Source organism: Pinus tabuliformis, chromosome 2_2 (assembly GCF_031772625.1).
Source record: "Pinus tabuliformis cultivar Carrire ecotype Pingquan chromosome 2_2, CPIR1, whole genome shotgun sequence".
NCBI lineage: Eukaryota > Viridiplantae > Streptophyta > Pinopsida > Pinales > Pinaceae > Pinus > Pinus tabuliformis.
This window is the reverse complement of record NC_142300.1, coordinates 1,204,072,168-1,204,085,776: the sequence shown is the minus strand read 5'-3', so window position 1 is coordinate 1,204,085,776 and position 13,609 is coordinate 1,204,072,168. Positions and strand designations below refer to the sequence as shown.

Below are 13,609 nucleotides of genomic sequence, written 5' to 3'. Positions count from 1 at the left end.
AAGACTGTTCTCAAGACTTCAAGAACCACACACGAATTTCCCAAGTTCCCTTTTTGATGCTTCTTGAGATCCGAGGCTTCCAAGTTTGCAATCCGAGCCTGAGGTCTTTTTGAGTGAGACTGTCTGAGCTTGTGTTAATATATTGTGCTACAAGTCTTGGGTGATGACAAGTCTGAAGTCTGTCTAATTTGTCACAGGTTCGAGGTGTTTAACACAGAACCTGGTCCAAAAACCGAGTAGTAATGGACCTCTTCCACAGGTTTTGTGTTGTAGTCTGAGCTCCATAAAACTGTCCACACAACCGAGCTTCAATACGAGGTTGTTCTTCAAGTACCGAGCCATAAACTGTGACTGTTCACTAGTCTTTAATATGGTCTGAAGTAAGGTAGCTTAAATTTAAAGGATAAAGTGAAAGGTCGGTCCTTAAGCTTTTGAGATTTTGTAGTGGTAGTTCTGAGGTCTGGAATGATAACCCAAACAAAAATTCCATAAATGCTTCCTTCTCGGACTTGAGCTTTTCCTCGCTGTTCTGTCAATTGACTGTAATCTTCACTGAAATTTCTTTTTCACCGAACTGTTACTTTCTTTATTTTCCAGTGCGTATCACAATCAAATGATCTCGGCTCTGCGTTTTAGTTTTTTTTTTTTTTTTTTGTTCCGTATCTTTGTTCTAAGTTCACAAGCTGTAGATTTCTCCTTCTTAATTGTTGACCGAGAACTGTATGATCCGTCGTTTTTTATTATTCTCTGAAAATCATTTTGATACATTTAGCCGAAGTTTGATGGCTTATTTATAGCTAATCATGTGCATATGAGTGGACATGTTTGGAGGGCAAACCGACTAGAAAAGCCGACAATTATTTTGGTGAAGTCGATGTTCAACGTAATGTAACATCCAACGTGTAATATATTTCAAGGTCTTTACGCCTAGCATCAAGAGACTTATTTATTTATTAAATATTAACATTTGGTATTTAATTCAAATTTATGTAATATAATATTATAATTATTTAATTTATTTCGACTATATATTAATGTATATTTATATAGTTGTTATATGCATATGTATTTAGAGCTAAGGGTTGGCAATGTATTTAGGTTTAGGGTTTCATGATCATATAGCCAGGGTTAAGGGTAAAGGTTATGGTTAGAGCCAAGGTTAAATTTTGCTTTAAGATTTTCAAGTATTATAAGATAAGGTTATTTAGCAAGGCTAGGGTGTCGCATAGGATTATACATCAATTTTCAAGGATTATAAGATAAGGTCATTTAGCAAGGCTAGGGTGTCACATAGGATTATACACCAATCTTCATGTTTAGGGCATCATTAGGGTTTATCCATCTTCAACAATGCCATATTGACATCAATTACAACCTAGATTAACAATCTCCCCCTTGGTCATTGATGGCAATATTCTTGCCCTTTCAAATATTCTTTCCCCCTTTGACATCAATGGCAAACGAGTTGTCCAAGAACTCCCCCTGTTGAGCTGCTTCTTTTCTTCATGAATAGTAGTTCTTCATAGGTGCATTACTCCCCCTATCATGGTGCTCTTCTTTTTGGCAATGTGGTCCATGATATGTTTGTATTTCTTCATGTGGTGAACCAGCTTCTCATGCATGCACAACCTCCTCTGGCTTAGGAAAGATTACCTGCCTAGTTGATCAAGTGGAAGACATCTTAATAACAATTCATCGGATAGATAAGAGATCATGTTCTTCAATGGAGCTACTCCCCAGAGATGATCTATTAACGGATGAGTGTTCAAGTGTGACTCATCAAGGTTCTCATAGGATCCATCCATGACTAGCTTCTACAAGAATGCTTAATCATCATAAGCTCCTCCTAGCTGTATGCATGGTCTTCTTTTTGATAGAGCCTCCCCATTAAATACTTAGATTATCAAGGATCAGGTCAACAACACGTGTTGTTGGCTGGATATTTCAAGCGATTTTTGGATTGTATTTGCTTCCTTTTCCATACTTGTGTAACTTTCATTTCTGGCATGGTTCTAGCTTGAGTAGGTGCCCAAGTCGAGTTACAAATACGTGTCATATGTCCAATGTTATGACACTTGAAGCACTCTATATTGTTCATGTATAAAAATTCATGACTTCTTGCAAAATTGCTTCTCGGAGATTGGCTGGGACCAGTATAATTATCTTTGTGATATGCCCTACAATCTTTTGCCATGTGCCCAAAGTTTGTACAAGAATAGCAATAACCAAGAAATATACTTTGGTACCTGGGAGAAGGAGGATGTCTTGATGTACTTCTGAAGTCTTTTTGCCATGGGATCCTTTGATGGTAACCATTGCTTCCTGCATCCTTGACACCATCTGCATTTCTTCTTGGAGGAGGGTTTCTTCCATAGTTGTGTTGACTCTTCTCCTTGCCTTTGCTGGAACTGGGAGCATCAAAACTTCTTCTAGGCTTTCTCACATCTTTGTTGTTTGAAGCATTAGGATTTGCATCATTCTTGCTTGAGGATTCACCTGCATAGCCAAGACCCGATTTATCGAGGGGAGACCTTTGATGGCTTACGATGTCATCTAGGGTTTGAAAACTTTTCAAGTTCTTATTCAACAAGTCAACTTCCTCTTTAAGAAAGACAATTTCTTCCTTCATTTTCTTACATTCTTCATCCTTCTTTGAGAATATGATCTCCATTTTTTCCTTCATCTTGGTTGCTTCACATGATTGGGCCTTAAGTGAGATGATTTATGCTCTTAACTTGATGATGTCATCATCCTTTTCTTCTAGTTGGCATATCACGGTGTTTCTCTCCTTTTCTGCTTCATCAACTTGTCCTTCTATGAGCTTCCATCACCTTCTCAGCTCCTTGTGCTTATTTCCTTACTTCTTCTAGTTGAGATCTAAGGTAGGAGACCTCTTCCTTGTATTGACCAATCTTTGCTTCAAGTTTGTTCAAGCTCTTGTGCCTTTGTTCAAGGTGGCTTGACTAGGTATCTTCATGTTTCTTTGCCTTATCCAATTGATTTGTCATGGATATGACTTCTTCATGATGCTTTCTCTTGTTTGGATGAATTTCTTCCTTAATCTTGGCAAGCTCTTTGTCTCTGTCTTGTACTTGAAGCTTGACAAGGTCAAATTCCTTCCTTGTCTTGTCCTGGTCACCAACTTGCGCTTTCATCCTATGTTCCTCATTTTCCTTTTTCAAATTGTTAATCTCTTCCATGGCAGCCATAAGTTTAGTGTGGAGATCTTCTTCAAAATCTTTTTCATTCTCTTCATCTTCTAGGTCTTCTTTAGCCTTGATGTTATCAGTCTTATCTTCAGCTCCCTTGATGGGCTCTGAATTTCCTTCTTGTTTTCGATCATTTTCTTGACTAGAGATCATTGTCAATGCTCTTTTTGAGTGAAGATCATGAAGTTTATCCCATATGCCTTTTCCTGATGAACATTTTTCAAAATTGGCCTTCATAGAATCAGGTTGCCCTTTCAAGATTGCTTTCATTGCTCTTGTGTTATGTTCCTTGGATTCTCCGTCCATCATGCTATCAACAATCACCGATTTCCAGACTTCAATGTCTTGAGTCTGTTATCGCCATGGTGGGTCACTGCTCCCACTTCGTGAAAGAGAAGGAACCATACTGTTAAATGCTGAAAGTGATAAGGAACCAACAAAGAAGAGTGGCATGGAGATATTTTCAGGACCATCATTTCAGTTTCGCTGGTTAATTCTGTGTTTGTTGTTTTCAATCGTTGTTGCTGTTATATTATTTTATTCTCAAGAAAAGTATCTTATAGTTGTAGTAATTAGAGACTTCATGCTGAGATAGCTAGTCATATAGACAACTATAAACTCCAGCTAGAAGTTTTTTTTGTAACTAATTTCCTTGTTGTCCCTTTCCTTATAAAAGGGAGGAAGAAACACTTAGAAAATGTTCTGAATTCTGTGGAAAAACTGATGTAATTTCTAAAACTATGTTAATTCCAGATCTGCATCTTTCAGATTATAAATGAAATAGTGGCAATTCCAGCCTTCGAGTATTACAGTATGTTACTTTTCTGTTAAACTTCCATTATGTTCACATTTCCTCTCTGATTTCATGCAATGCTAGCTGTCAGAAATATCTCATATGTTCGTACGGATTCATTTGTGTTGACTAGTTAATGCACATCCCTGTATGTAATTTTGAGATTATATCTTTAAATTTGCGCTCCATGAATCATAACATCCAATTCTCTTACATCCATATGTCTATCTTTAACTCAGATAAGTATAGAAATCTTGAGGTTTCAAGCTCTATGTGATGAGTTAGTCTTCTCCCTCTCTTCTTTCATTACTTTGCAAAAGCTGATTAAACTGTAAGTCCTTGAATTACTCAACCTCCACTAGTTTTTACCTATATTCCTGTGAGTTGTATATGTGAAAGGATACCAGAAATACATGGCTTATATCCTTGGATGAAGGAACCAATCCATGCTATTATTTGTATATTTGTAATTAGTATGTGTATAAGATGTATATGATGTCTCTAGTTTCTTGAAGATCTTATAAGACATAAAGATAGATGTTACCAGGCCTGGTCTTGTAAGCAATCCAAGGTTGTCTCTGGAAGCGACAACATCTTTTGGTATCGTTGCCAGGGAATGTATTGAAGGATTTTTCCCCTGGGATACGACAAGTGAAACTCTCTTTGTGTAGGTGAGCAAAGACGTTTTGATTATATCCTTATCACCTTGGCGACTCCAAAAATCTTATTATCATTTATCATCTTGGCTTTTAGAAAGACTCACATTTGCTTAGATACCTCTCAGCAGAAAAACCCTTCTGTATCTGATCCAGAGAAGAGACTCTAGAAGGAGAAAACTCCTACTACCTATGCTCCACCCTCTCATCATACTTTGAAGCCTCTTCATCCAACTCTCAACACATTGTCAGTCACGACTCAGATAAAGCCTCCTCAAGCTGCTGCTCGTGTAGTATTTGTGGGAGCCCTTGAGTTCGAATTTGACTCTACCCTGAGGGAGAGGAAGTCTCGTACTCTAGATCAACTCCAAGTTGATGCTCTTGAGGTTGAAGCAAATTTCACCTTGGTAGGGAAGTCAATAGGAAAGAATGAACCTCATGAGAAGATATGGTGGAAAGAAGAAGCATCCTCCTCTGGTCAAGTTAAAGAATTACTAGATCTAAAGTGGGAAGAGATGGATAGGCTTATTAAGAGTTTATTGCACAAGTTGGTGAAGCTTGAGCTTGAACACAAGAGTCTCCCTAAATAGGATGCTCAAGGTAACCACTGAGGTTATAACCCACAGTATAGAAGGCCACCATTATAGATACTTCGAAGGGAGAGAAAAGATAGACTTGATTAGATCCCTCCTCCTCTGTATTTAGAAGATGGTCCTGGTGAACAACCACCGGATACACATGAGATGCAGGGAAACTTGTATTCCTCCTTCTTTGAAGAGGAATAGGAAACCATGGCTCACCATGAGATGTGCCAGGATAGAGAAGTGGCAGTAAATGAGGAGGCACCAGTTTTGATAAGAACTACCAGTGATAAAGAAAGAGAGGTAGAGCTGAGAGGCGTAGAAAAGGGGCAGTCTGCATTCAATCTTCAGAAGGAGCTCGAAAAGGTAAAGATTCTTGTTCCTCTAATTGAACTGCTAACACAACCCACTTATAAAGCCCAAATCTCTCAGTTCATGCTTCCATCCACTCCAGTATAGACCCATGATTGTTTAAACCTTCAAGAAGAAAGACCAATGGTTGTTTTTGGGCCTCATGTTGAAGAACTTGATTCTTCCATTGCACCCTTCTATGTGACCCTGGTAATCCATGACCTCTTATTGCATAACTATATGTTGGACTCTGGAGCCTTGCATAACCTCATGCCCTTGGCCATGGTAGAACAACTTGGTTTGTAGATCACTAGACCCTACAAGGACCTATACTCCTTTGACTCCAAGAGGGTCAAATGTGTGGGAATGATAAAAGATCTGGTGGTAAACCTGGCTCAGATCCCTGTAAACAGCGTAGTGATGGACATAGTAGTGGCAGATGTTCCCCCTCGATTCGGCATGCTCCTATCTAGGTCTTGGGGTGCCAAGGTGGGGGGCTCTATAAAATTAGATCTAACTTATGCCACTGTTCCCATTTTTGGAGGTGAAGAAAGGAGGTTGTACAGAGAGTCCAAATATGTGAAAACTGTGACCCCAGCGGAAGGTTCTGAAAATTTTCTAGTGTATGGAAAAAAAAGTGACCTCTCCTGCCTGTTCCTAGAAGAAGATGAAACCATCTTAGAAGAAACACAAGTACTTCTAACGATGCAGTTAGACCACCAACGCACAGATGAAAACCAAGTGTGTAAATTATACTTGGACAGAGCAAATTCCAAAGAGGGAAATGGAGCAGGAGTATTGTTGGTACATCCCGAGGGCAGCTTGATACCCCTCTCATCCAAGCCGGAGTTTGAGGCAACCAACAACGTGGCAGAGCATGAAGCATTGCTCCTTGGGCTACAAACAACAAGGAATGTGAATGTCAAATGCTTAACTGTGCGTGGAGACTCCGAGCTGATTATAAAGAAGATCAGATGATTTATAGAAGTAGGTAAGGAGTTCAGTAACTCAATTAGAAGATTCATGGAGGAGATTAAAAGAGTTGAGCATCAATTACCAAGTTGGGAACACATTAAAATTTTTGTCCAAAGATTTTATGAGGTACATGCTGGTTTTAATTGCTGAATTTCTAGAGAACAATGGAATAAGGTCCAACACCCTGATGTTGAGATGGTGTCATTGGAAGGTTGGTTTTCAGAATCAGTTGAATTTTGAGTTGCCACTCCCTTTCTTCTTCTTCCTTGATGATTAACCACCCTTGAGTCTGTTATTACCATGATGGGTAACCAACAAAGAAGTGTGGCGTGGAGATATTTTCAGGACTGTCATTTCAATTTCGCTAATTAATTCTGTTTTTGTTGTTTTCAATTGCTGTTGCTATTATTCTGTTTTATTCTCAAGAAAAATATCTTACGGTTGTAAAAATTAGAGGCTTCACGCTGAGACAGCTAGTCATACAAACAGCTGTAAACTTCAGCCAAAAGCAGTGTTACTTGGGAGCGGGAGCGGGAGCGGGGAGCGGGAGCGACCATTTTCAGAAGCTCCCGGTTTGGGAGCGAATCTCGGAGCGATTTTTTAAAAATATATATATTTTTTATATTTTTTAATTTTTGATACATATATGTCAACAAAAACATGTAGAATGATGAAATAGACATAAAAAACATAAAAAAACATAAATTGATCATTGAACCATATCACATCAATCATTTAGAAATTATAATCGTCATCAACCTTAGTAAAATAATAAATTAAAATAACATTCAATTCAATAACATTTATCATCATTGATCACCAAAGTAACAAGTTGTACTTGTAAGCCAAGTTTAACCATTACAAGAAGTAATATCGAAGATATTTCTAAGTCCTAACTTCTAACTGTTAACATGATATGAAATGTTAAAAATTTATAAAATGAAACATGAATAATGAGATGAAATGAAACAACTTTAGTCTTTCACAAAGCATCATATTCATAATTCACAATCATTACCAATGAGTTATAATTGCCAAGGCCCAACTTCAAACTTCAAATTTTCATTGTCACAGTGATATAATGTTTACAAAAAATATCATAATGTCATAATGATATGAAAGAGTCAAGAGTCAAGAGTCAAGGACTCAAAACTCAACACTGAACAGTTATGAAAACTAAAGTGACAAGTCTAATAGAAACTAAAAAAGACAAGTACACTGTAAATCTACAAGTGGCCCTTGCCACGAGAGTCTCCAGGAGTATAAGTAGGTCTTGGCGGTCTTCTAGGAGTCTCCCGCCCAGACCGACGACCAAAACTAGAGCCTCCACGCGAGGGTGTCGATGGAGGTGGCGACAGCAATGGAACAAGACTCGGGCCCCGAGAACTGCTACTGGATGGTGGAGGTGGAGGTGGCATGGCTGCTGCAGCTGCTTCAGCTTCATCCCGTACAAGCTCATCTTCTAGTTCTTCCATATGTACAATGCCATCCTCCAAATTGTCGTCCTCAGGGTGATTGTCCCAAATTTTATATGTGGGATCTTCATTAGCCCGATCACAGTAATGGCTCAACAACCTCAAATTGTAGTGCACATAAACCAAGCTTTCTGCTCGGTTTTCGTTGAGCCTGTTTCTTTTCACATTATGTATATAACTGTAGGTGCTCCAACACCTCTCTGCAGAAGAAGAATTTACAACCTGTGCAAGAACTTTCAATGCCAATTTTCGCAAAAGTCCGTCGCCGCCATATGTTTCCCACCATGTGAGAGAATCAAATTTATCTTTGTCGTCCATTGCATGGAAGTTACCATACAAACCACTGCCAGTGAAGTATCTGCCTATTTCAAGGCGCACAGCTGCACATTCCTCCCTGTCAGGCACCAACTTTTCTAATGCATCCAGATATCCTTTAGTTACCTCTCGATCTAAATGGGGTTTGGTCCTAACACCACCCCCTGCTGCAGGTTTGCCCAACCAAGAATCTGAGTAGTATTTTGGCGTAAGGATATACGCCAAGCAATGTAGTGGAAGGTTAAGCCTTTTCCACCGTTCACACACACAATCATGAATCAGATTGTACAAGTCGGGATCTCTGTTATTAACAATGTCTTTTATTTCCCCCAACATGGTATCCATTTGCTCATACACCTCGCCAATCACTGGTTTGTCTGTATCTGCAAACCGAATCATGTTATAAATTGGCTTGGTGAAATCCAATACCTGTCTCACAGTTGTCCAAAACTGCCCATCAAGAGCGGCCTCCTCCACCGTTTCAAAACCTGCAATGTCAGCTACATTTGTAGCCCTTTCCTTTAACACCTGCCAATTTGGACTTGATACCATGCTAGCTAAACCCTCTCTTACCTTCAAAAGGCGCCTGAAGGTGAGGTAATAGCTACCAAATCTAGTCCTCGCAATCTTCAGCAACTCCAATCTCGAGTGACTGCGGAAAAGGCCATGGGTATTGCTATGATTTGTAATAAATTTTATCATTTTTTTTCCTCTCTTGTACAAATCACCAATCCATTGGTATTGTTCATTTTTGTTTTTGACAATATCATGCAACAGAAGGTTCAATGTGTGAACCAAACATCCAGACCAAAATATGTTCGGGTATCTATCCTCAATAATTGCTCCCGCTGCCTTACAATTAGGAGCATTATCAGTGATGACTTGGATGACATTGTATGGGCCAATACGCTCAATTGTTTCAAGCAATGCTTCTGCAATGTTGATAGCGGTCTTGAACTTGTCTGAGTAATCATGTGCAGCTAGAAAAATGGGACCACTTCGGGACACAGCAAGAACACTTATCAATGGCTTGCCTTTTACATTTGTCCATCCATCAGATACAATGGACACCCCATTGTCAGTCCAAGAACTTGTCATTTTATTCAAAGAATGTGATATTTTTGCTTTTTCATGATCAAGGCCAACTGTTCTTGCCTTGTCATACCCAGGGCTCTTGTATCCTTTAGGGGCATCATTTATGGCAGAAACCATTTCGTGCCAATAAGGTGAGCGTAGAACATTGAATGGTATCCCATTTGCATAGAGGAACCTGTAAATTTTTGAATCCACATCATTCCTACACCCCTCATCAAGGAAATCTGATATGGTTCTACGGCGTAAAGATGATGACCCTGAGCCTCCATGTCCATATCCACTGCCTTGGGAGGATGCTGAAGGAGTTCTTTGTGAGCTTTCAAAGAAACCCCTTGATCTTTTTGCTTTGTATTGGGCGTCCTCCTCTTCCTTTATGTATTTGGCTCTATCTGCTGTTGACACCGCGTCGCAAGTTCTGATTCCTATTTGTTTCTCTCCATCCCATGCCCTTTTCCCGCAAAGGTGTCTTCTCAAACGGGTGTATGAGCCTGTGAAATCATTGTTGCAATGGGGGCAATGAAATTTAGTGGTTCCACCCCCTCTCCCTGTTTCAGGCCTCTGAACATATTTCCACAATGGAGTTTGGTCTTGTTTAGTTTTTTGACCCTCATGTTCACCCTCCACATCCTCCTCACTGGGGTTTTCACCTATTTGACTTCCTCCGGCTTCTTCATCCACCTCTTCAGTTTCAGGCCCCCTCCGTTTCCTACTCTCCACCACCATAATAACCAGAAAAGGGACCAGGAAGAGGAAAATGCCAATAAAAATCCCCAGGTCCATCGTGTTTGATGTTTGTAGGGTTTGAGTCTTGAATCTGCAAATTAATTTAGTTTATTGGGATTAATTCATTTAATTTATTAATTTAATTTAAATTAATGATCTTTAAACTCAAACAGGTAAATTAAACTAAACAAACTAACTACCTAACCAACTAAACTAACTAAATGATTAAGTTACTTACCTCTGCAAGCTTGCTCCTCGCTCCTTGGCACTTGCTCCTCGCTCCTCAGCTCTGGCTCCTTGCTCCTCAGCTCTTGCTCCTTGCTCCTTTGCTCTCAAACTCAAGCTCAATCTCATTGAAATGATTTTGTTTTGGCCCATTGGGCTTATAAACCCAAAAAAATTAGTTAAATTTTTTGTTTTTTTCGGGTCCGCGGAATTTTTTTCCGTCGAACCGCTCCCGGTTCACTAAAATTCGCTCCCGGAGCGTTTTTTAATGCCCGGGAGCGATCAGGGAGCGATCGCTCCCCGATCGCTCCCGGGCATTAAAAAGCGCTCCGGGAGCGCGGGAGCGATCGCTCCCTGAAGCGCTCCCTCACAGACCAGGGAGCGCAAATTTTTTTACGGGAGCGCGCTCCCGAGCCGCTCCCGCCCGGAGCGCGCTTCGGGAGCGGGTTCGAAGGGGGGGGGGGCGCTCCCCCGCATCGCTGGCCAAAAGATATTTTTATAATTGATTTCCTTGCTCCCCCTTTCCTTATAAAAGGGGGGAAGAAACACTTTGAAATGGTTCTGAATTTTGTGAAAACACTGATTTAATTTCTGAAATTGTGTTAATTCCAGATCTGCATCTTTCAGATTATAAATGAAATAGTGGCGATTCCAACCTTCGAGTATTACAATATGTTATTTATCTATTAAACTTCCATTATGTTCACATTTCCTCTCTGATTTCATGCAATGGTAGCTACCAGAAATATCTCATATGTGCTTACGGATTCATTTGCGTTGACTAGTTAATGCACATGCCTGTATGTAATTTTGAGATTATATCTTTAAATTTGCGCTCCATGAATCATAGCATCAAATTCTGTTACATCCATATGTTTATCTTTAACTCTGATAAGTATAGAATTCTTGAGGTTTCAAGCTCTATGTGATGAGGCAGTTTTCTCCCTCTCTTTGTTCATTACTCTGCAAACGCTGATTAAACTGCAAGTCTTCAAATTACTTGGCTTCCACTAGTTTTTACCTATATTCTTGTGAGTTGTATATGTGAAAGGATACCAGAAATACATGGCTTATATCCTTGGATGAAGAAACCAATCCAGCTGTTATTAGTATATTTGTAATTACTATGTGCATAAGATGTATATGATGTCTTCAGTTCCTTGAAGATCATATAAGACACATAAAGATAGATGTTATTAGGGATTGGTCTTGTAAGCAATCCAAGGCTGTCTCTGGAAGTGACAACACATTCCATATAATGAAAATTTCTATATTTACTTAACTTTTGTCTCCTTGCTACACTTTCGGAGTTTGTTTTAACTTGAAGAGTTTTGTGTTTCCTTCCAGGGGGTTGGTTTGAAATTTCATTTGCCTGAAGATTTTTTTGCTCTAGAAGCTTGAGATTGTCTTTCACTCTTTGTTTGATATTGCACTACTTGGACCTGGAGATACGATCGTGACCATTTGAGTTAACATCTTGATATTGTTGATCTCTGTTCCACTAGAATTGAGAATCACTAGCATGTCACCATCGTGAAGAATACTGTCAGCTTTTCATCTCTGTGACTAAATACAGAGATGCAATTTTGTCTGCAAGAAGGTTGAGCAGTTTTTCCTTCTGCTATTATTAGAAGGAAATCTTTTTCTCCTAATCGAAAAAACATGGGCATGGAAGGTTGTAATCGGAACCATTTAAATGTTTGTTTTGGGCTGTATCAGGTTCATGTTGTACAGCTGCACTACTTAATATCTAATGGACTCATGGAGTCACTTTTGGGTTCTGATGTTTAATGAAAATTTATGTTTTTAAGATGATAGTGACAATATTTTAATGTGAAAAGGTGAGTGTATTTCTTTATCATATAGAGTATATCACATTAAAATGTTCAGTTACCATTTCATTGCTGTTCAAATTTTGTTCCTGCCCTCTTAAGTTGATAATGATTGTTGGGTTGCAATCGCAACATTTATAACATGTTAATTAAATGTATTGATTATATTATCTTTTATTATACTTGCTTATGGTAGAGTATATTGTAATTACTTTGACAAACTAGTGTTTGACTTTTTAAATAGTTTGCAAATGTTTATTTTTTTTTATTAATATTCACTTATTTTTTTGAAAATTAAACATTAATTTAAATTTTTTTAAATATAAGTTTCTTATATTTTTTTAAGAGAAGTGTTAGAAATAAAGATTATTTAAAAAAATAAAAATAAAAATTCTACTATAACAAGTGTCCCAACAACTAATTAACTAATTACCTGATTACTTAACGTTGACTTTTTGTTACTTTTTTGCTGCGGGAAAAAAGGTTAAAACATCCATACAGTTTTTATAGACTGAAGGATGTAAGCTGATAGAAACACTTACAACAATTACCTGATTACTTAACGTTGACTTTTTATTAATTTTTTCGCTGCGGGGAAAAACATCTATATATTTTTTATAAACTGAAGGATGTACGCTGATTGAAACACTTTTTGATTAATAGAAAAGTGCTATTTTTTCTTTCTATGAATGCCCTACACATTGCCCATTTTTCTTCCATAAATTTTTCCCATCAATCATTTCATGCCGCAATCATTACAATTTTAAAATTGTTGGTTGATTCTTCACTCTCAAATCTTTATGCATCCTCTGTGAAATTTTCCCCATCAATCATTTCATGCCGCAATCATTACAATTTTAAAATTGTTGGTTGATTCTTCACTCTCAAATCTTTATGCATCGTCTGTGAAATTTTTCCCATCAATCATTTCATGCCGCAATCATTACAATTTTAAAATTGTTGGTTGATTCTTCACTCTCAAATCTTTATGCATCGTCTGTGAAATTTTTCCCATCAATCATTTCATGCCGCAATCATTACAATTTTAAAATTGTTGGTTGATTCTTCACTCTTAAATCTTTATGCATCGTCTGTGGGCCTACTGTGGCTGTCCTGCATGTATGGTCGTTCTCGGTACGTGAGTTCAACATCCGTTCATTAAATGCCTATGGGGCATGCCTCTCAGCTAACTTGGTTTCTAATTTAAATGTGGAACTGTAAAGCATTCACTGATGGAACAATAAATCTCAATTACTTTATGATTTATGATTTCCTTTAATGTAGAATGTCATGGCATTGCCTAAAATGGTAATTATATCCAATGTTTGGAAACTCCGGCTCCGGTTTGGAAACGGCCAAGGGTCGACCCTTTGACTCCA

At 38.4% G+C, this 13,609-nt stretch overlaps 1 protein-coding gene across 3 annotated transcripts in view; it reads left to right on the top strand.

Moving 5' to 3' along the window:
- Positions 1–12,213, top strand: part of LOC149197817 (phosphoesterase) — a 418,111-nt gene extending 405,898 nt beyond the window's left edge. For all 3 annotated transcript variants that reach the window (XM_089405981.1, XM_089405982.1, XM_089405980.1), the window contains one exon: positions 11,746–12,213. In XM_089405981.1, coding sequence (XP_089262107.1) covers positions 11,746–11,799 — 54 coding nt within the window. In that variant the 3' untranslated portion in view covers positions 11,800–12,213. The remainder of the gene's footprint in view (positions 1–11,745) is intronic.
- Positions 12,214–13,609: the final 1,396 nt, after the last annotated feature.